This window comes from Pogona vitticeps, chromosome 1, assembly GCF_051106095.1.
Source record: "Pogona vitticeps strain Pit_001003342236 chromosome 1, PviZW2.1, whole genome shotgun sequence".
Lineage (NCBI taxonomy): Eukaryota > Metazoa > Chordata > Lepidosauria > Squamata > Agamidae > Pogona > Pogona vitticeps.
This window is the reverse complement of record NC_135783.1, coordinates 246,506,985-246,530,462: the sequence shown is the minus strand read 5'-3', so window position 1 is coordinate 246,530,462 and position 23,478 is coordinate 246,506,985. Positions and strand designations below refer to the sequence as shown.

The 23,478-nt window shown below is 45.6% G+C and overlaps 1 protein-coding gene and 1 long non-coding RNA gene across 3 annotated transcripts in view; both read right to left on the bottom strand.

Moving 5' to 3' along the window:
• The window catches only part of DTX4 (deltex E3 ubiquitin ligase 4), a 52,572-nt gene extending 31,398 nt beyond the window's left edge, over positions 1 to 21,174 (bottom strand). The window contains exons 1-2 of one of the 2 annotated variants that reach the window (XM_078383544.1): positions 19,983 to 21,174; positions 11,032 to 11,142 (exon numbers count right to left, since the gene is read on the bottom strand). In XM_078383544.1, the coding sequence (XP_078239670.1) occupies positions 11,032 to 11,142; positions 19,983 to 20,193 (322 nt within the window). In that variant the 5' untranslated portion in view covers positions 20,194 to 21,174. The remainder of the gene's footprint in view (positions 1 to 11,031; positions 11,143 to 19,982) is intronic. The other variant, XM_020792289.3, reaches the window with a different exon arrangement.
• LOC144586018 (uncharacterized) lies at positions 14,787 to 19,970 on the bottom strand. Its single transcript, XR_013540699.1, has 2 exons — positions 18,229 to 19,970; positions 14,787 to 18,178 (listed from the first exon to the last, which is right to left on the bottom strand). It is a non-coding gene; the product is annotated as an uncharacterized LOC144586018 (long non-coding RNA).
• Positions 21,175 to 23,478: the final 2,304 nt, after the last annotated feature.

Genomic DNA, 23,478 nt, shown 5'->3' with positions numbered 1-23,478 from the left:
GATAGTTGTCCTCTTCCACTGAGCATAGAGGTTCAGGAGAGATGCACACAGAGCAGGAAGGGAGGGGACACCCATCTAGCCAGCCAGATCAGATAAATCAAGCCCTGATGAACAATGGGGTGACAAATTTCACAGCCCAACCACCTTCACATCTGGTTCGTGACTACCCATTCAAGAACAAACCACCCGCAAATACTCTGCATTATAATAGGGATGGCTTCCAATACTGCATTATGCTTGGGGAAATCTGTATCTGCCTCCTGTGGCAACTGCATCTAAGCTCTGAGGAAACAGGGAAGCCCAAACAGCAGCAGAGGACATCACAATCCCAGCTACTCAGAAAGTGATTGGGGCATCAATCCTATGAGTCGTGGCTCCTCCCTGCCACTGTGAATCTCTAAACGGCAGCAGCTGTGTTTGTTCTGTATGTCTGTGCTGCTCACATTCAAAAGGAACAGATAAAATGACTTTGATTCTCACATTTAAAAGACTTTCGTTTAGTCGTTTAGTCGTGTCCGACTCTTCGTGACCCCATGGACCAGAGCACGCCAGGCCCTCCTATCTTCCACTGCCTCCCGGAGTTGGGTCAAATTCATGTTGGTTGCTTTGCAGATACTGTCCAGCCATCTCATCCTTGGTCGTCCCCTTCTCCTCTTGCCATCACACTTTCCCAACATCAGGGTCTTTTCCAGGGAGTCTTTTCTTGTCATTAGATGGCCAAAGTACTGGAGCCTCAGCTTCAGGATCTGCCCTTCCAGTGAGCACTCAGGGTTGATTTCCTTTAGAATTGATAGGTTTGTTCTCCTTGCAGTCCAGGGGATTCTCAAGAGTCTCCTCCAGCACCACAATTCAAAGGCATCAATTCTTTGGCGGTCTGCTTTCTTTATGGTCCAGCTCTCACTTCCATACATCACAACAGGAAAAACCATAGCTTTGACTATTCGGACTTTCGTTGGCAAGGTGATGTCTCTGCTTTTTAAGATGCTGTCAAGATTTGTCATCGCTTTCCTCCCAAGAAGCAGGCGTCTTTTAATTTCGTGGTTGTTGTCTCCATCTGCAGTGAACATGGAGCCCAGGAAAATAAAATCTGTCACTGCCTCCATATCTTCCCCTTCTATTTCCCAGGAGGTGATGGGACCAGTGGCCATGATCTTAGTTTTTTTGATGTTGAGTTTCAGACCGTTTGCACTCTCCTCTTTTACCCTCATTACAAGGTTCTTTAATTCCTCCTCACTTTCTGCCATCAGAGTGGTGTCATCTGCATATCGGAGGTTGTTGATATTTCTTCCGGCAATCTTAATTCCGGCTTGGGATTCCTCCAGTCCAGCCTTCCGCATGATGTATTCTGCATATAAGTTGAATAAGCTGGGGGACAATATACAGCCTTGTCGTACTCCTTTCCCAATTTTGAACCAAGACTAGCCAGGTGAGAATAGCTCATCCTTCCTTTTCCTTCACCTTAAATTCACACCGTTCATCACTACGGACACTTTCCTCCTAGGCTGATCTCAATATTGAGATGATCCAGAAGGGAATGGGGGGAGGAGGCAAGAGACAGTGGAAAAAGATGCAGATTCAGTTTTCCTCACTTGTGCACACTTTCAAATGTAAGAATCAGGTCCCTTTAATCTGCTTCTTTAAATATGAACAGGGCAGAAATCTAGGAGGTCCCCTCAGTTTTCACTGCCTTCCCCCCCCCACTTACTCTAAAATTAAGTTACTGAGTAATTCAGAGTAGGCAACATGGTATCTTCCAAATGTTGTGAACATTAGTTCCCATAAGCCTCAGCCCTCACGGGCCAGTAATCTGGGCTTATAAAAGAACTGTAGGACATCACTTCGCCATTCCACCGCTCAACACTGCCCATCATCTTGTTTAACTCTCCTTTAAAGAAATGGAACTTCAACTTCTTCCTTTCAAGAAATATGCGGAACTTTGGCTGGCTTGTGTATCTTTTAATGTTTCAATAGAAGTGAAATCTAGCTACTTAAGAATCCTGGAGTCTGTTGCTTCACAATTTCAACCCTTCTATTTTCCAGGATTTTAAAAAATAAAATATTGCATGTATGCTAATTCAGTATCTATTAAAAATCTATGTTAAACATTGATCCTCAGTTCCAGAGCAATATCCTTATATGACGTAAACACAAATACTTATTCAGGCATGCTAAATGACAAAACTGAAATGCAGTTTGACAACACTACTGATCTGGAGGCAATTCAGATATCCTAGCTTCTGATTTCTAATTTCTGGTCTGAATAACTTGCTACCTAGTAACTAAAACTGTGGAGAAGACTGAAGATGCAAAGGGCTGGACAGAAGGATAATTAACTTTGACATAAGACACATGTAACTGACAGATGGATACAAAATCACTGCTATCATTATGTGAAGAATGCAAAATATGAGCATTGTGGTTTGGGGATTTATGTTCAATGTAGCTGTCTTTGTTTATAACTGCAGCTTCATGCAAATAAATATTTTGATCAGAAATTTCCTCTTCTTAAAGAAGTACTCAGAAAACAGGACTGCCATTTACTGAAGTGAGATTCACCAGAAAAAATGTGTCAGGGTCATTTGTGCTTTATGGGTAGGTAGGTGGTGAGAAGCTAATGAACAGAAAGTTGGCAGTTTCCTCAAAAAAACTAGTTTAGAGGAGAACACTAGGTAAGGAATTATTTATATCCATTTGCAGCCTATATTTACTAATGCCTTGCCTAGAACAATGAACAAGGGAATATAACTTTAACATGGGCTCTGTCCTAGAAAAGCCTATTTAGCAATTGCATAGATTATACTTTTAATCTGAAATTAATTTAAAAAAAAAAGATAAATGCTGAAACTGAGTTAACATCCCAAAATGATAGTAACTAACCGGTTCAGCATTTCTACTGTTGTTTTCTTCTTGGTTTTTAAAGAAGTATTAACTCTCCATTGCAAAAAAAGAAAATAAACCAGCAGTTAAAGTTGCACATCACTACCTGAGAGAGATGGTTAGCTGGAGCGTATAACTGCAAAAAACGAGGCCATCTCTTTTAATCTGGCAGAGTTCTTTCAAGTGTTTCTTTGCAAAGATTTCCCCAGCCATGACCAAGAGGCTGAAATGTGTGCATGAGCACACCTCAAACAAATGTAGATCACCCTTTTTCCCTTTAAGCCCCATTTGTGCAGGAGTCCTAGCTGTGCATCAAACTGGAAACACGTTCTGGATCAGAAGAGTGGCTAAGGGGTGTATCTGCCCATAGGATTTCAAACAAGACCATGTAATACTCCTTAGAACTTTATAACGCTGCTAAGGAATCGATGCATGCAGCATTTTTGGTGCATCACACAAGAGTCAGGGCAACAAAATCAACATCAGTGCAATATGTATGACTGCCTTTCTCCAACAAAAATGCAGTGTAGCAGGAAGTTATTGCATGAATACACCCTAATGCTGCAAACCAAGGTTGGCTGTAACATTAGGCAAAGTAAAGCCATTTCCTTGGGCAATGAGCTTTCGATACCCTGAAAGGATAACACATTGCTACTGTTGATAGTTTATTCTTACTGTGTATGTGCTTTTTCCTGTTTTGTTTTTTTACTGTCAGAGAGAAAGACAGAGGCACCTACAGTACTGGATACTTTTTGCTTCATGTGCCAAAACAAGATGGCTCTCTTTAGGCTCAAGGTTGACTCAGCCTTCCATCCTTCCGAGGTCAGTAAAATGAGTACCCAGCTTGCTGGGGGGGGCAATGCGTAGCCTGTATAATTAAAATTGTAAACCGCCCGGAGAGTGCTTGTAGCGCTATGGGGCGGTATATAAGTCCAAAAATAAATAAAATAAAATAAATATGAACTTGTGTGGGGCATTTATTGTTCTGCCCAAGGCAGCAAAATGTCTTTTTTGCTGCCTGAGGTTTGCAGCCTGTTTGCAAACCTAAGTATATTTTAGTACTAACATAATTATGCGTGCGGTAACGTTCATGCCTAGGGAAATAAGCACTAACAACCAGAGTCTAGCCAGTCAGAGAAGCCACCTTGAGGAGTATTATTCCACAATCTTAAATGTGCCAACATGCTTCCTCCGTGTACCTCTCAAGGCAAGGTGTACAGTGATTTGGATTGCAGTTCATGGGTTCTAGCTCATTAAATATTGAGTTCTAAATTTCCAACAAGACATGGATGCCTTTTGGCATCTGAAGCAACAAGGAGACAGAATTATCCCTCAGACTCTGGAATTGGAAGATAGGGAAAGAAGTGGCTGAAATCCCCATGCCTAAATGTCTTAAATGACTTTAAATTTGCCCAAGCAAGTTATCTTCTTAACATTTCAGTGTATCCTGATTTTTTTCAGGTTGCTATATTTTAATCTTGCCCTAACTAATATGAATACAATGCTAGATCTACTTAAGAGAAAGGATCAAAAGCAACAACAATGCTGATAACAATGTTGCTCAAACATCACATTTTCCTTCCCTCATTCCTTCAGAGTACATACAGTAGCAGCAGAACCTAGTTAACCAGCTAGGGAGCAGGTGCCTGATATAGACGACTGAGTAGTGTAGATTAGCAAGTGATCAAACAATCAAGGGAAAGGACAAACCTGGACCATCTAATCCACTGATGGTAGTTTTCCAGGAAATGTTTTATGATTTAGTAATAAATGCATGGTGGCAACCACAGCACAAAGAAAGACACTATTCGTTCTGACTGGATTGGGTTCCATTCTGCAATAAAATGTTTGAGGAAATTACTTTGAGGACATATGAAGGTGGGAATGAATTAATAAAAGCTAATAGCTTTGCATGGCTATTCTCCCCCTCCACAGGTTCTGATCTCTTGCAAAATCCCACGACTCATTAGGCCTGAGCAGAAGTAAAATCCTGCCATCAGGAAAGACCACACACACCAGAACAAGGCATTTCAGAGAGAAAAGGCGATTTTCTGGGGAAATTATGCAGGGAGGTGTACTTTAAGGAATAATCAGGCATTACACAATGCTAAAGCCTGTTACAAGCTAAAGCACAGTACCTCTAGTAGCACAGATCCTATAATTTATTATAATCCGTCACGAGAAGTGGAAGGAGACAAGCATTTGTGCAGAGGACGGGGCATACTGGAATGTCAGCATCTGGTCCCATCCAGCTCCATCCATTAACCCTGTGGGAAAATCCTCCGCCTCCCCTCACTCTCTGGGTCATTCTGAGCCAGGCCATCAGCCTCCCATTCAAGAAGGAAAAGAAAGGGGACAATAGCTATTCAAGACTCTGCCAAGGTCACAACCCCTCTACCATCAGAACTCCTTAATGACCCCAAACAACAACATTCATAGCAACTAGGGAGGGAGAGGAACGGAGGAATTGCAGAACAATTGCTCATTCAACCAGGCAGCTTGGGGTGCAAGGAGATGGCTGTCCAGCCTCCTCTGAGGGAGCTTCACAACAGGGCATTGACAGCATTCTCTGTTCCTAAAGGAGCCACTGGAGCTTTCTCTGCCAAAACTGTCCAACTATCTTTAGACTTGAACTGTCTCACTAAAGAGATCCCACCCTTAAGAGGATGTATAATTACTCCATTTTTGCATGGATCATTAATGTACTTTCATCTTGCCAGTATGTACTCCCTGTGAAATGCCTGAAGAGAGAATAGAAGGAACACTGAGAGACAGTGTGGTACAGTGGTGAGAGTCCCACACTTAGAAGAGTCAGAGTCTAGTTCCATGCAAATCTGATGGGTGGCACTGGATCAGTCATGTTCTCTTAGCCTGACCTGTCTCTGGGATGAATGGAACTGTGTACTGCCTTAAGCTCCCTGGAGGAAAGACAAGGCGGATCTCTAATAAATTAGAGCTCGCCCTTAAAAGAGTACACTGCCCTGCAAAAATGATAATTCAAATAAGTTACTATTACATGTCTTGTTTTTAATATGGAATTCTTTCATACATTGCTCTCTCTCTCTCTCTCTCTCTCTCTCTCTCTCTCTTTATATATACTGTATACACACACACACACACACACACACACACACATACATACATATATACATATACAGTGGTGCCTCACTTAACGATGTTAATTGATTCCAAAAAAAACGTCGCTATGGGAAACATCGTTAAGTGAAACACCATTTCCCATAGGAATGCATTGAAAACCGGTTAATCTGTTCCAATGGGAACGGATTAACGTCCTTAAGCGAAAATCCCCATAGGAAACATCGCTAAGTGAAACAATGTTTCCCCAATGGAAAGCCATTCAAAAGCACTGAAGCCGGCTTCAGTGAATGGCTTTCCGATGTCCATGTTCGCTCCAATGGATTTCAATGAAGGAAAAAACAAAAAATCACCAAAAATTAACGAAGACTCAGAAGAAAGCCAAACTAAGTGTGCATAGGTTTCACAAGGTGGACTACCGAATCCAGCCATTTAAAACATGTTCCAAACATTGCAAGACACTTAAAAATGAGCAAACACGGACATCGTTAAGTGAAATTCCCCCATAGAGAACATCGTTAAACGATGCTGAAAATTCCTCAAAGAAACCCATCGCAAAGCGAATACATCATTAAATGAAGCAATCGCTAAGCGAGGCACCACTGTATGTATACATACATACATACATACATACATACATACATACATACATACATACATACATACATACATACATACATACATACATACATACATACATACATGTGTGTGTGTGTGTGTGTATATATATACACACACACACACATACATGTATGTATGTGTGTGTGTATATGTATATATGTGTGTGTGTGTGTGTATATATATATATATATATATAAAACAGTGCCTCCTCCTTCATCTCCAATATAGGAAAGGTACTTACTGAAAGGACAGATCCTGAAGCTGAGGCTCCAATACTTTGGCCATCTCATGAGAACAGAAGACTCCCGGGAAAAGACCCTGATGTTGGGAAAGTGTGAAGGCAAGAGGAGAAGGGGACGACAGAGGACGAGATGGTTGGACAGTGTCACTGAAGCTACCAAGCTACCAACATGACTTTGACCCAACTACAGGAGGCAGTGGAAGACAGGAGGGCCTGGCGTGCTCTGGTCCATGGGGTCACGAAGAGTCGGACACGACTTAATGACTAAACAACAGCAACAACTTTTTATCCCCTGTGTATGCTATAAAAACTGCTGAAGAGAATCATAAGCAGCTTTGGATACTGGCAATCCAATATAAAGTAAAGGAGATATTGTTTCACCCTGAAATTGCAACAGGAACTCTGTGTTAAGTGACCCAGAAAGCAGGATTAAGAACTCATATTTAATTTGAACTAATACTTCATCTGGGAAACTTTTTGCAAACCTGATATTCTCCAAATATTTTACTCTACATCTCCTACCAGCTTCAGCCAAAACAGCTAATTTCTGGGAATGAGAGAAGCTATAGTCCAAAATAGGGATGTGCCATTCTTTCAGAATTCTCCAAAAATGCCAAGGACAAAATTACAGGAGTTCCAGCCCTTAGATTCACCTACATACATTCCACTACCCAGAGAAGGGTCTGCCTCAAAGGTTCCATTTCCTAATTCTGGCCTAGCTGTCTCATGTACCTCTCACTGGTACATGCAGATAGCCCACTAATATTCTTGACCTGGGCAGACGCCACATTACCTTAGTTTCTATAGATTGCACCTCTCAAAGAACCTCCCAGGGAGAATTAGGATTCACAGATCGCACCACAGCAGCTTTCTTTTTTAACAGGAAGCTAGAGAAGAGATAAGGGATGTGGTGGCGCTGTGGGCTAAACCGCAGAAGCCTTTGTGTGCTGCAGGGCCAGAAGACCAGCAGTCATAAGATCGAATCCATGTGACGGAGTGAGCTCCCGTCGCTTTGTCCCAGCTCCTCGCCAACCAAGCAGTTCGAAAGCATGTAGATGTGAGTAGATAAATAGGTACCACCTCGGTGGGAAGGTAAATAGCATTCCGTGTATAGCCGCGCTGGCCACGTGGCCACAGAAACTGCCTTCGGCCAAACGCTGGCTCTACGGCTTGGAAAACGGAGATGAGCACCGCCCCCTAGAGTCAAACACGACTGACTAAAATGTCAAGGGGAACCTTTACCTTTACCTAGAGAAGAGATAGGCCATGAAGCCTTCAAGCTAAGCGCTTCTCCAGGAAATGAAACGTAGGTGTGAGCATATAGGCTGGATCTCCAAGAATTCTACTGGAGCAATTCTTGGAGGATTATGAGAGTTGGGAGTCCACCCCGAATGAAAATCACATCCCCAGTCTGAAGCATCTGTAGCTCACCACACTGGGAAGACTAATTTGACAGTAGTTTATAACCTAATAAAAATAACCATGTGCCATCCAGTCAGTTCTGACTTAATGGTAATCCTTTTCAGAATTTTCAGAATACTCAGAAGTGGTTGACTATTCTCTTCTTCTGGCAGCGCCCTGGAACTATGCAGCTTGCCCAAGGCCACCCAGGTTGGCTCTGTTCATAGGAGGCACAGCAGGGAATCGAACTTCCAAACTCTGGCTCCACAGCCAGGGACGTAAACCACTGAGCTAAGACAGGCCTTCAAATAGTATAACGAGTCTAGTCTCCATATATATATATATATTTTAAAAGAACAAGTAAATGGACAGTAGTGGTGCACCTTAAAGTAGCAACTACATTTCAAAACAAATTGTTTCTAATCACCTGTATATTACTGACTGACTGACTCATTTATTCATTCCACTTTTTATACTGCCCATTGAGCTACCAAGGCCACTCAGGGTGATTCACAGTGTGATAGAACAATACAAAACCAAAATGAAACATAATAATCCACATACAAAAACATCAAAATAACAAACTAATTTTAAAAGGCAAGATAGCGGGACAGATGATAGAAGCGCCTCTATACTATGCTGTTGTGGTCTCTGGGAAAGCCTGTCTAAAGAGACGTGTTTTCAAGGATTGTTTTAAAATTCCGAGTGAAGGGGCCAGGTGAACTTTGGATGGAAGAATGTTCCAAGGGGGGGACCACTGAGGAGGCCCAGTTTCTGGTCTTCTCTTTCGCATCCTCTCTCAGGATCAGTGCTCTCAACTGCCCGGCCTAGGAAGATCAAGTAAGTCAGGCAGATCTCACTGGAAGGAGGCGTTCTGTCAGGTTATCAAGGTCCCAAACCATTTAGGACTTTGTATGTCAGCATCATCACCTTGAAGCTGGCACCGAAACGAACAGGTAGCCAGTGCAAGGCAGCTAGGTAGGGGAGATATGATGGTATTTCTCCACTCCACTCATTAATCTGGCCACCATATTCTGGACCTGTTGAAATTTCCGTATCAGCCTCATGGGCAGCCCCACATACAGAGCGTTACAGTAGTCTAATCTTGAGACTACCAGTAGATGGATCAGCATGGTAAGGGACCTGGTGTCAAGGTAGGGACGCAGCTGGGCAATCCACCTCAGGTGGAAAAAGGTGGAATAGAACACAGATGCTACCTGTGACTCCACTGACAATGCTAGGTCCAGAAGTATACCCAGACTGTGGACCTCATCCTTGGTGGAAAAGTTCCTCCCCCCGCCCCGGCCCCGCAAAGGAAAGGGAGGCTCGGGTTCAGTCTCAGTCTCTTTTCCCTCATCCACCCCAGCACAGCATCCAGGAAGTGCTCAAGGGATGGGATGGCATCAACTACAGAAGCGTGGAAGGAGAGATAGAGCTGAGTGTCACCCACAAATTGGTGACACAAAGCTCCAAGACTCCTGATGACCTCCCCCAGGGGCACCGTATAGATATTAAACAGCAATGAGGAGATGATCGACCCCTGTCGGACTCTGCAATTAAGAGGCCAAGTTGTGGGCTTCATCTCCCAGAGCTGCACTCTCTGAGGATGGTTCTCTAGGAAGTACTGGAGCCAGGAAAAAGCCAGGCCACTGATCCCCAACCCAGAAAGCCTCCCCAGGAGGATACCGTGGTTGATGCCAAAAGGCTGAGGAGAACCAGCAGGGACATTTTGCCCCTGTCAGTTTCCCTCAAAAATTCATTCCGCAGTGCGACCAATGCCCTCTCTGTGTCATAACGTGGCCTGAACTGACCACTATTCTCTCTACTAGCTTGCTTTAAAAAGGAACATTGATGATGGGTCTATTGTTGTTAATATCATCCTTCACCAAGCTTGTTTTTTTTTTATGGACTCGCCTAATGAGTGTCTCTATGAGGGCATGGGGGAACCTGCCCTCCAGGAAAGACTCATTAATGATAGCCATGACCCATGCCATCGTTACAAGCCTGACCACTTTCATGAGCCAGGCTGGGCAAGGATCCAGGGAGGCAACAGTGACCCTGCAGAAGTCAAGCACCCTGTCAACCTCAGCTGGCATCACAGGCTGAAATTGTGTTAAAGTCACCAGACAAGGCAGCGCAGTGGACATCTCTGATCAATCTACTGAGGAGGAATGGTGGTCAAGGTCCTGATGGATGGCCTCCACTTTATGTTTTAAAAATGCAGCAAATTGGCCACAGGAAATACTATTAGGAGGCCTGTCACTGTGATGGATAAATCACATACTGTATGGGATAGGTCAGCCAGATGGTTTTGAGCTGCACTTATCTGCAAAGTATGTTCTCCTTGTGGCCTTCACCTTAGCTAAATAGATACTCGACTCAATTTTTGTGGCTTTTCAGTTAGATTCCATTGGGGCCCGCCTCCAGATGCTCTCCAGCCTCCTCCTGTTTTGCTTCATCGCCCGTAGTTGTTGACTGTACCAAAAGGGTGGGCGGGCTCAGCAGTGGAGGGGGACGTTTGGGTGCAATCCTGTCAGCAGCCATGGCCACAGCAGGATACCATCCTTCAACGAGAGCTTAAACAGGAGCGAAACCAGATCAGACAGCACCCCACACACTGCACCATGGAAGCCAACTGGATCCAGTAGCCCCTGGGGGCAGACCATCTTAATGTAAAATGTAAACCAGCCTTTACTTAAAAAATTACTGATGCTACTTTAGAGAATACTGACTAAATGATCTCTACAGAGTACTGTACAAAACACAAGTACAGGGAGGCACAGAAACATACCTACCAGAAAGTTCATCCTGTTCTTGAATAGTTTTACTCAGAAAATGAGTGGGTCCTCCCCAGGAACATAAATGCCTATTCCTATCCTGATGCAACCTTTGTCTCAGACCCTTATCTGTAAAGTGGGAACAGTAACAACTTCAGTCAAGAACACAGGTAATTTATGAATTATAAAACACTCTGAATTTTGAAAGTGAACATGAAACAGGTCGCTAAATGAAACTAAATATCATGGATCGAAATTCCTTAGTCTTTCTTCTTACTTCTCCAGGCAAACTGAATCCCCCTTCTTACTCGGGGACCTCAGGGCTTGAAAGAAACTTTTTGTTGTTGTCGGTAGATATTCTTCCTCAGCCTCTCCTTTTCCAAGAGCAAGGCGAACATTAATCTCTGCCTGTCTTGGAGCTGACAAAAGGCCACAGACTGATCGGCAGCTTGCCCAGCCTTGCTTTCTTTTCTGACCCACTGGCTCTAGCGCTGAGCTGGGACGAGGTTAGACTTCAAAATAAGTTTGACTTTGCTTCAGCACATTCAGCCAGAGAGGTTGGAAGGACAGGCAGGCAAGTTGCTGCTATTGTTGAGGCAACCACTTAAGGAGCTAGTGTAAGGGCAGCACTTTTATTCAAAGTAAAAGGAGTGAGTTTGAGAAAAGGATGGCGGGCGAGGGAGCCCTGATGACCTCTATGCAGACAAGGAGTTAGCTGGCCTGCATACTAATTACTTTTTAGGAAGGAGCAAAGAGCCTTTGCTCAGTACAAATGTATTGATGGCAAGAATCTTGCCACAGAAATCGTGATGTGAATTTCACACGTACTATACTGTGAAATGGACTAATGAAAAGGCTATTATATTTGTAACAGATTTACTATCTACATGCCCACATATATACAGATATCCAAGACCAAGCTTTGGTCTAAGAATAGTGTTACTTTCTCCTCTTCATGATGATTGCAAAAGCTCTAGAACTGCTATAGCTTAAATGGTCCTATGAAATGAATTAGCAGCAGATTTAGGATAAAAAACTCCAACAACATATTTATTCATAGAATGCATATTCAGCTTAAAGGATTCACTGCTCCATTCACAAAGCATCTGTCTAACTAATGCTGAAGGGGCAGGGTTGCACGTCACAGCAAGACACAGTGGCTAAACTCATGCTGCTTAGCATAGTATGTTGCACTAGAGAAGGTTCACTCAAACAGTGGGGATCTGGTGAATCAACTCCTCCATAAATTATACTGATTCAGACGGGATGCTAGTTGCAACTCATTAAACCAATGTAGGCCCATCTGAGTCAATGGAACTTACAGAGGAGGTCAGTGTCTCCCGAAATCCCCACCAATTCAGTGGGCCTACTCTAGTGTGACTTACTATGATAAGCAACATAATTTCAGCCAATTTCTACAAATTTCATTTGTTGTGTTAACCGCAGCTTGGTTTTGCCATTTCCAATTTGTTTCTCTCTTACCTCTTTCGTCAATTCCTTTTTCAGGTTGCGTAGCCAAGGAAAAAAGCCAGACACAAGTCATGGTTGTAGTTTCAGGTGTCACACAAAAGCCAAAAACATCAGGCTGCTGAGGTTGTTGGTTATCAAACCATGGCTTCTGAGCAGAGGTGGCTTTCCACATTACAACAAGCCAAATTTCAATTGTGGTTTGTTGTAATGAGCGAACTTATGCGCAAAGTCAAGCCAGATGGAGCTCTGAAAATAAGGCAGTTCTTACAAGGTTTTTAAATCATCTGGTCACCCACACAGAGCAACATCTGAACCAGTACTGTAGACTAGGATGGGCAAACTGCAGCCCTAAGGATACATTTGTGACCTTCAGTCTTCCACTAGCCCCCTTATTTGATGATGATGATGATGCAGAGAAAGCAAACTGTAGCTCTTGTAAACTCACAGGAAATGATAATTTACCTTTCAAAAAACCACTGCCCCCCTCCACTTAATATGCCTCAAACCCAGTCTTCTATATTTAAGTCATTTTGGGTGTTGTGTGTAGCCCTCAGAGGGACCCAGGGGAAGAACCCTAACCCAAGAACACACCAAAGCTGTCTGTTCCTTTAACAGATGAAGAGTAAACTGACATGTTAAACCAGTAGACGGGGGGGGGGGGGAGCGCAGCCTAAAAGCCACATCAGGAATCTACCCAGCAACTACTGCTTTCCCTCCTCTTCCAATGAAAGTATCCTAGAAAGCATAAATGTACCTAAAACTGATGCAACTGAGATCCGAGTCAGAAATGATCACCCCATACTAAATTATAGTCTTAATCCAGGATATTCCACTTTCTTGTTGGGGTTCTTGAACCTACAGTGGTGCCGCGAAAACGCTGCACACGGCCGTTTTGGGGGCACGCGGCGGCCATTTTGGACCCGCCGATCAGCTGATCGGCGGGTCCAAAATGGCCGCCGGAACAGCCGAAATGGCTGCTCGCAGCGTTTTCGCGCTCTCCCCTTGCTTATCAAGGGCGCGAAAACGCTGCGCCTGGCCATTTCGGCTGTTCCAGCAGCGTTTTCGCGCCCTCCCCTTGCTTACCAAGGGCGCGAAAACGCTGCACCCGGCCCTTTCGGCTGTTCCGGCGGCCATTTTGAAGCCGCGGAACAGCTGATCGGCGGGTCGCAAAGCGAAGGTTGGTAAGCGAGCAGCTAACCGACCTGCGTTCTGCGATTTTCGCCTATTGGGGCCATGTGAGGCTCCCAAGATGGAGGCAATGGTAGGAGTGCCGTCGCTCCCAAAGAGTACCCATCACACCCAGACATCTCCCCCACCATCCCCACCGCGACGGGAAGAGAAAGGTGTGGAGACCCCTGATTGGGGGAAGGAGAGCGTCGGATCCCTTACCCTGAACAAAGGGGTAGACACCCACGATTTGGAGGAGGTCATGAAGGAGTTAAACATCACCCGGGAACCGGGGCGAGTTCGGGCGGGAAACCGAGGGGTGGAGATTGAGGCTGGGGTAGGAGATATAAGGGGGAAGCCGAGGGATATACCAGGAGGTTGGGAGTGGGTATGGATGGAGGATCCCTGGACCCATAAATGGGAACAGGTCCGGGTTCCTCATGAGGAGGCCGAGAAGCGTCGGCAGTTGGGACTAAAACCCCGACCTTCTTATTGGGGGGAAACGGAGGCTGGGGAGTGGAGGAGAAAGCTTCGCGAGGAGAGGGAAGCCGTTGCCCGGGAGTTGGAGAGAAAGAAGCAATGGCATATCGCCGAGTTGAGGAAACTGGGGGGTTACCCAGCCCCTGGGGGGCAGATGGAGGAGATGGGTCATCCTGGGATGGATGGAGCGGAGATGAAGAGACATTAACGCTGATTTCTTTGGAAGAAGCTTTGGACCCTGGGCTGGGATCTGTGCCGCCTACAACAGGTCCCTGGAACCCAGAGACGACGAACCCGTTTGTAAATAGTTTGTGGACGCCGTTGAAACCAAGCCATGTTTTGCAAGAGTCTCTGAACCCCTTTGTAGGGGGAAATCCTGTTGGCGTTAACGCAGAAATAAATATAGAACCTTTTGATCTACCTCCACCGTCTCGTCCATTTATTGGGGAACAAACAGCCCTTCCCAACGAACCCTCACAGGCCATCGCTGTGCGATCGCTAATGTTGTGCGAGGCACCACTGTATTTGGTTTAAGGAGCTTTGGCACAACTCCAAGCCAGAAATACGCGCACACAGGGAGAGAGTTCCGTAAGACTTTAGTCGGCACCAACATTAGCATTAGCGACAACGAGACGGCTATTTAAAACAGCAAACACTGGGCATAATTAAAGGGTATTAAATTGTTAGTTATGCAATTTGTTATCATTGTATTTTTCACTGCTGAGGGTGAAAAGAGGTGTTTGTGGGATATTCTATGTCATGTGCCAAAAGAGGTACTATCCTCTTTAAATTGGGAGTGGGTATCATTTGCTGCTCTGCCTCAGGCAGCAAAATGTCTTGGGCTGGCCCTAACTACTGAACTGCTTTAGCCACCCAACACATCTTTCTTCTGTGAGACCTGTTTGAGGAAGAAAAAAAAAGGCATCACCACATATTTCATTTCACAGTTTCAAATGTTAAGTACCTGTACATTATTGCAGAGATGGGCTCCCTTCCACTTCAGAGCATGCCTTCATATCGCATGGCCAAGTCTCTCTTGAATCACAGAATCCTAGAAAAGTGAAGTTGGACGGGGCCTACAAGGCCATCAAGTCCAACCCCCTGCTCAAGGCAGGAATACAATCAAAGCATATCTGCTAGGTGATTATCTAAGTTTTTTCTTGAATGCCTCCGGTGTTGGAGCACTCACCAACTCCCGAGGTAACTGGTTCCACCAGTTACTGGTTCTGAGGTAACTGGTTCCACCATCACCAATAGATTTTCTGGAGGGTGCAAAGTCTATCAGTGATACCTATGAAAGAGGCCCATAAGGCTAGATTCCCACAATTCCAGAATGATATTTCAATCTGACTTCAGGCCTCACTGAAAAATTGCCTTCAGTCTTCTTAATCAGAATCATGTTCTGTCAATTCAATTCCAACTTATTCAGCAAGGCACATTAAGTCTACCAGCCTCCACCACCCCCCTTCCACATGCCATCCTAGCTAATGATGTTCATCTAGAACAGTAACCAAAATCCTGTTGCTAAGCGCAGTTCATTGCACTAGAGTAGGTACACTGAATCAAAGGGGAGGTTCCACCGATTCAAATGGGTCTGCTGCAACTACAATTTAATGTAGTTGTGAAATTTACTATGCTATGCAACAGGATTTTGGTCATTGCATCCACATTCATTCTTCAATTTTTTTTTCATAACCTTCAATATAATCAACCCTGGTATTCCTTCTGGACTGTCCAAAACGGCTGAGTTTTAAGTGTTCTGTGTCTACCTCATGGAGACAGCTTTGACCAGCTGCCATAGGGTTCCATCCTGCACTCCATTCAGAAATAGAAAAAAACTGACAGGCCTAAGGGTGAATTTTCTGACCTAGGGCAATGGTTCCATACTGTGGGTAACCCAGGAACTCTTGAACTACAACTCTCAAAAACATTCACCACTAGTTGTGCTGGCTAGGGAGCTGCAGTCCAAGAACACCTGGGTTACCCAAAGATATGAATCACTACTCTAGAGCTACACAGATCACCAAAACTGTAGTGGTGGGAAGAGGGAGAGCAAACAATGAAACAGGAAGGTCATGGCAAGGCCATTAACCGTTATGAAAATCTTGTGGTTTAGGTGTAAAGCATCCCAGAAAATAGTAGGCATCCTTCAGTCTCAAGAGACTATGGTAATGTGCTCTGAACAGAGGTCTTGGAACAGTGTCTAGTGTGGCTGACAATTGCAGAAAAACCTTGCAACCTACTCACAAGGAACCTCCAGGAGCAACACCCCTTTTTTTTTGGTGCAATGGGGGAGAAGAGCCTGAGGGGAGCCTGGGGCTGCAAAAACAGCCTTGGAGAGCTGTATCCGCCCCCAGTGCTGCCTTTTCCTTGTTCTAACTCAGAGCCTGGCACCATCAATATACTGATAACCAACAGCTATCTTTTCTCAAAGTGACTTGTTGTGGGTTGTCATGATTGGTATCTAGAGTTAATGGTAGCTTCAATGAGCATTAATGAATTAAAAATTGATCCAGGTAAAAGCACATTAACAGCAATGAGTGGTAAATCTACAAGCCAAGGAGAGGCCTTTTCTGGATGAGATCACAAGCATCAAGTTCACAGTTTTGTGGTATTCCTGGAACTCATTTGGATGACTGATTTAATTCCAACTGTCTCTCTTGATATCTGAACCCCTGATCTCAGCAATCACGACTGAAGAAGCTACTTGGAGGAGTAGCGAAATGTTTCAACCTAATAAGAAAGAAGTCCAGTTGCCATGACCCAACTTCCAGATAACCACACCTGGATGACTGAGAGTCTTCACAAATATTCAGTAATCATGGTGGGGTGATCTAACCCACCTGAGATATATGAGTGAGGCTGTAGTAGTTAAGAACCAAGGGCACCCACAGAAATAATGTGGAGAGGGCAAAGTCTATCAGTGATACCTATGCATTGCTCACCTGACTGTAGTTTTTACCTGTGTACATTTAAGGAAATAACAAGTTTAGGATTCTGGGAGTGAAGCGTGCACTTTCCCTTACCCTCCCCTCATGGACACCCATCTCTTAGTATGTGCATATGCATATGTGATGATGATGAGCTTCTATCCATATGTGTATATAAGGTCCTCAACCATCTGACACCACATGTTTGCCTATTCCTGCTACAGGACATGAACTCTGGAGGTCGTGCCAAAGCCCTCGCAGAAATGGTGGCAGCTCTGAACACAGAAAGTGAGGTGGCACCTTGTAGCTACACGAGTTAGCTAGTTCCAAGTGTGTGAGAGAGCAAGAAAGGATGGAGTCTTTCAAGGGAGCAGGAGCCCTTCCGAAAGTGAAGAGTAGTAAGCCCAGAGGAATGAATGTCACAATACAGTGATGTAGTGTCCAGTGCTTTATGTTCAGCTGGAGAGACCTCACTGTGAGCATCACCATTCTCTGATGTTTACAGGAGTTAGCCTTTGAAGGCCTTCTCTGTCAGGGCCCTCCAAGGTCTCGCAAGACTTTGCAGTTCTTGATTTTCATCATACTAAGGCTGAACTAATTTTGGTTGCCAGTTTTTTTAAAAAAAGACTTTTATTGTAAAATAAACAAAACTTAAAATGCACTTCAGGTACTTTTAGGGCACATGGGACAAATTAACTGATTCATAACTACAGACCAAATTCAGAGTTAATTTGAACCTCCAAGTGTTCAGAAAAAAAATGTCCAGATGGTGGACTTCTGATCCACTACTTTCAGTTTAGTTCTCTCTTTAATAGTTACCTGGGAAGAAACTTTTTCTTCTATATTGACTCAATCTTCTATACAAGTCTGTGAAGTTAGAAAATTGGCCAAACATCTCTTATTGTGCCCCCTCTGCTTTAAAACATCAGCCCCCCCCCACCCTCCAACAAGCTCCCTTTCCCTCCTTGTTCTGTTAGCCTTCTCTGCCTCTGACAGTTTTCCTTCTTGGAATATCTGCCTCTCTAATTTCTCAGTCTTCAAAGCTTATTGTTCATCCTTTCCCACTTTCTCGCTACCTCCAACCTCAGCCTGCTGAACGAGTATGCAGCCCACTGCACCTCGCTACCTCCAACCTCAGCCTGCTGAACGAGTATGCAGCCCACTGCACCACAACAAGAGAAATGGCATTCCTACGCACGTTGTGGTGGCCTGATTCACCTGCTTATCTCCTCCCAGCTGCTCTCCTGATCCAATAGATTTCCTGCTTCTTGAAGTGAGCTCACCATCGCTAACAGGGATTCCCAGCCAAGGAGGCTGCTGGCTTTCCCAGGGTATTTTCCTTTTCTTTCCAGCTAAGATAGCTCCCCATCCAGACCAGATTCTTCTTTTCAGCCAAGAGACTGCTATTTCTAAAGAATTTCAGAAACATTTTTCTATGGAACCACTCAGCCCCCAGTTGACTGATAAATAAAGGTGCTAAAGAAGAAAAAGCAGGAGGAGGAAGGGCTATCCAGCAGTAGTTAAGATTGAAGCACTACTCATATCTCTGCCCATTTACCCCAAAAACTTTAAATACAACCCTTTTCATCAACATGACTTTATACAACCTTCTGTACAGTATCTTGCTATAGTTGATTACTGTTTTGGTCTTGTGAATTTCTTTTTGGGTCGACATCTCTGATTTGTAAACATCAGCATTCATGCCTGATGACTGTCTATTATAACGGGAAGAGCCAGTAATTCACACTCACCCACGCAAAAAAACACATACCTCCCCCCCCCCTTTTCTGAGAAAGCTCTGCAGTCCCTGAGACTACAGACCTCAAGGATGATCACATCTGGGACAATTCCAAGTGGATCTGTTAAGAAGTAGCAGCAAACAGTGCATTTGCCCCATCTTTCAACCGACACCATTTAAAGCAGAGCAATCAACATCTGGTGGGCCAAAGCCCCCCCCCCCGTTTTCAGGATGGGTATCAGTGATACTGTACTTCCACATCAGAATACAATACACTAGATTTGTAAGTTCCTTTACATTTCTCTGGGTAATCATGACTGTGAACTGCTGATCTGATTTATTGCTCAGATATGCTCTAAAAATTCCATATACATAAAAACAGCACTCTTACTTTCATTACATTCCCTAATCGCACTGAATCTTTGTCAACATATTTTTCCTCTCTCCCCCCCCCCATGTTTCACCTTTATGCATGCTGATTTTTAAAAAAAGGTCTCAGTGAATTCAACTCAGTTTACCTCGAAGTAAACTCGTCGCCTCCCGCCTTGGACATGTTACAGCCGTGCACTTGGTTTATTTCCTGGTGTGCACACGCTGGGAGTTCTTCACACCTTAAGCAAGGCATTAGAGAAGCACCGCACTCTGTCACTTTGGGCTCTGGCTATCAACGGGGGGTCGGGGTGGGGGATCCAGCAGAGAAGCTAATGCCCAAGACTGGCGAACATGAGCGCTGTTACCGGTTTGCTCGGAAAAAGGAGTGGGATGAAAAGCCTCTTCACTATGGGCAAAACGAGGCTTCCCGGGACCTGTGACACGCGATCCGCACTAAGCACCCGTCTGGATCTTCTTCCTATCGGTACTGGGGACCTGTTTCTTTCAGACCGAGCGCTTCTGCCACTGTCCCCCACCTCATCATGCCCTCCCTTCCCCAACTCGGCGCTTGCCGATCCTTTTAGGGAACTCCGCGATTAAGCCCACAATCGCTCTTTCTGCTTTACTTTCCCCCCCAGTTCCTCCTTCCAGGCGCTTAACCTGGCCTTTGCTGGGCGGCGGCGGCGGCGTTTAACATTGGGCAAGGCAGGTGGAACCGGACAGGAAGGGCCCGGACTCTCTTCGCGCGCTCCCCCCCCCCGCCCGGCGGACCAAGTGAGGTGGGCGCTGCGATAGCCCCCGGTAACACTCACCGGTATCCTGGCGGAACTGGTGCATGGATTGCAGGTCGATGATATAGGGCGAGAGCCGGTTGTCCACCTGGCCTAAGACCACGCTGCCGCCGGCTCTGGGTCCGGCCCGGACCACCGCCTCGATGTGATGGCTCACGGCCGGGCTGTAAGGTCGCCAGCGCCCGTGCTCGTTCAGCCATTCCCAGACCACCACGGCGGAAGCCAGCAGCATATTTGTCGTCGTCTCCGCTCCGAATCCCGCGCGCCACCGAGAGCCCCCCCCCTTTTTTTTCTTTCGCCCGGTCAGGGCGCGACCCGTCTCCTCTACTTCTCCCCCTTTAAACTCTGCAGGCAGCGTCACGGCCACAGGCTGGCCGAGTTCCAGATTTTCTCCTTTTTTTCAGAAAAAAGACTCTCTTTTCCTCTCTAAGAATATTTGGGTCTTCTTGTGGTGTCAAAAAAAGAGTCCGATTAACGTTTCACGTAAAAATATTTAAAAGGTTCTCCAAGGCTTTCATCCCACCGACTTCCAACTCTTCGTTGCCTCACTGCCTGTAAAATCCCTGCATTTAAAACATAACACCGACCTATCCACTCAGCGAGCTGGAAAAGCAGGTTCCGTCATTCGCTCGGGAAAGTGCCTCTGAGGGGAATTTCTCTGTCTCTCTCTCTCTCTCTCTCTCTCTCTCTCTCCGACGAAAGGAGGGTGACTCAGTTACACCAGTTGCATCTCCTCCTACTTCTGGTTTTCCGTCTGCAGTTGCACGGGCTATCCTTCTGAGCAAGCCCTTCTTGGAATTTCATGCTCTAGTTTCCCACCTCCCCACCCCTTCCTTCTTTCTTTCTTTCTTCTTCCCTCCTCCCTGTGCACTAGATGCAGTACTCACTCACACCAGCTCCACCTCCCTGTTGCTTTTCCTTTCTACGAGGAATCCGGGTGAGTGCGATATTCTCGGCACGCCAGCAAAAATGCAAACCTCCACCAGAACCGATGCCCCCTTTCCACAGCGGAGAACCAATCGTCCATTGCACGGGTTCTGGACTTCGCTCCTGCCTATTGCAACCCCGCGGGCTCGGCCGCCGCTACAACTTCCCTGCCTTCCCTCGCAAGGTTTTTTGGAACCGAAGCCGCAGCGCGAGCTCCGCTGGAACGCAACGTCTCGCCCGCCCGGCCTTCGTCCTCCTCCTCCTCCTCTCACCACCATTACCTCATGCTCGCCCCCCGCCCTTAAGCCCACCCCTCTGGCCTGCAACAGAGCGCCATCTGCTGACCAGACCAAATGAGCAACAGCTGCAGGCGAGACCGAACCACCACAGTCAAAAGCGGGGGGGTGGCAAATCGATGGCTACCGCGGGCCGGGAGGAGAAGGGAGAGGGAGGCCAGAGAAGGAGGCAGTGCTACGCGCCAAAGCTTCCCTGCGGACTCCCTCCTGCTCATCCTTTTCACGCTTGTCATGCGCTCTGGTGATCTTCACGGCAGCCTCTAGTGCCCTCCGGCGCTGTCAAAGAGACGGGGGAGGGGGGGGAGAGAAAACAAGGGAGGCTCTTTGATCTCCGGAGCCGGCCCGAGGTATTTGGCTGCCCCAGGCAGAAAAGCGAAAGTGCCCCTTCCCACCTCCCGAATCTATCCAGGGCCCCTAGAGCCGGTCAAGTTTCTTTGGCGCCGGAAACAGAAAATCTACCAAACACTTCTCCCCATTGTATTTTTTTTCTGACAGTAAAAATACAATAGCACCAAATCTAATAAGGAGCAACATGCTGCCCTTTCCTCGCCGTCAAAGGCAGCCGCTTTTACTCAGCCTAAAGGCAGAGCGGGTCGGGTTTGATGGGGAGAGGAACTCTTTCCCAGCTGCGGTCCAGCCATGGCAGTGGGGAGAAGTTTTGGCGAGCTTTCCTGGCCCATTGTGGCCAAAGGAAGGAAGGCAGCCTTGACTGGCTTGAGTTTTGGAAACGCTGGCTTGGGAGAGGCCGGTTGGAGGTTCTGCCTTGGACACACACACACACACCCAAAAGGGCTCCCAGACCTCAAACAGGCTCCTTGTTTCTTCCCATCTCAGAAAAGGGTAGGGCTGACCCTAACCAGGTCAGAGTGTAATCCCTTCAAACCATCCCACGGATCGTCAAGAAGCTGGTCTCGCTCAGTGGGTTCGAGCACCTGATCGCAGCAGAGCCAAGGGGCGGAGTTTGTGCCTCCTGGGAGCCGAGCCAGCCGAGATCAACTGGGGCTACGTGCCAACTTGCCACCTGTGCAGCCAGGCACAAACTGCTCAGTTCCCCAGCGCCGCCAAGAGGAGGGACTGGGAAACCGCTCCCGAGGACCTTCACCCTCCGAAAAATCCTAGGAGGGTTGACAGAAGTGGCACAGTAATTGACTTCACGGCACAGAATTATTAGTAGTAGTATTATTCAGAAACACCAGGCACAGTCGACCTTATAAAAACATGGATCGGTATTATATAACAGATACAAGTTTTCACCAAAAACCTAAGTCTCTCTTAAATAGCGGCACACTGTAATAAATTCCCTGATAAATAGCTGTGTATCTTTAAAACAAAACAAAACATTGGTTTACTACTGCCTACAAAACAAATCATTTTAGAAAATGATAATTTCATATATATTTTTCACCCAACATTGCTGAAAACCTATTTGAAACCTAATTGTAAATTAGGGACATTGATAGGGGCTGAAAATTCTAGCAACAGCTCCAATATGATCCATAAGTATTTTATACAATTATTATTTCAAAAGTGCTTTCCAGTACTCAAAGTGCTTTACATTTCTTCACTTTTGTTTTTCCACCAAGGGTTTGAGATTGGTTAACCTGTGGCGTTAAGTCATAAACTCAGCACACACATAAATCTAATGCATGATACATGTTGCCTCACTGTGTGTTTTACTGCCCTCTTCCCCACAGCAGTTGATGTAGGGCACAGACAGGGACACACATGATGTGTGACAATGGCATGTCACGGATGAAACTATACATCAGAGGGAGAAAGGGAGCGGGGGTAAAAAGAATGTGGAGAAGCTGTCTCCCAGTCTCAGTCATAATCCCAAAGTGTTATCTAAATACTTTGGGATAGCACAGTGTAAGCAACAACACGTTATAAAAAAGTTTTCCCAAGAAGTTTAAATACTAAAATTGTTTATTATGAATCCTTGTCTAATCCCAAGAGTTCAGAGCAATAATCCACAAAATCAGCCGTTTGCATTCTATGAATTCCATGTACTTAATACTTAATTATACAAACAGCTGCCTGAGCACATGATTAAGCCTTTAGATCCGCTTTTAGGTACGGAAGGCACAGATTGGTTTTTATTTTATTTTTCCTCCTTGTTGAGCTTCCCATGTGCCTATATCTGTGACCCCGACACTAGTTGTACTCCAAGACGAGGAATCCGATGACTGTCTAATGTGCTGAACACCAACTCCCATCAGCCCGGCCAGCCTGACCAAAAGCTTAGCCAATATCTGGAGGAGGAATTGGCAAGCCACTCCAGTATTGTTGCCAAG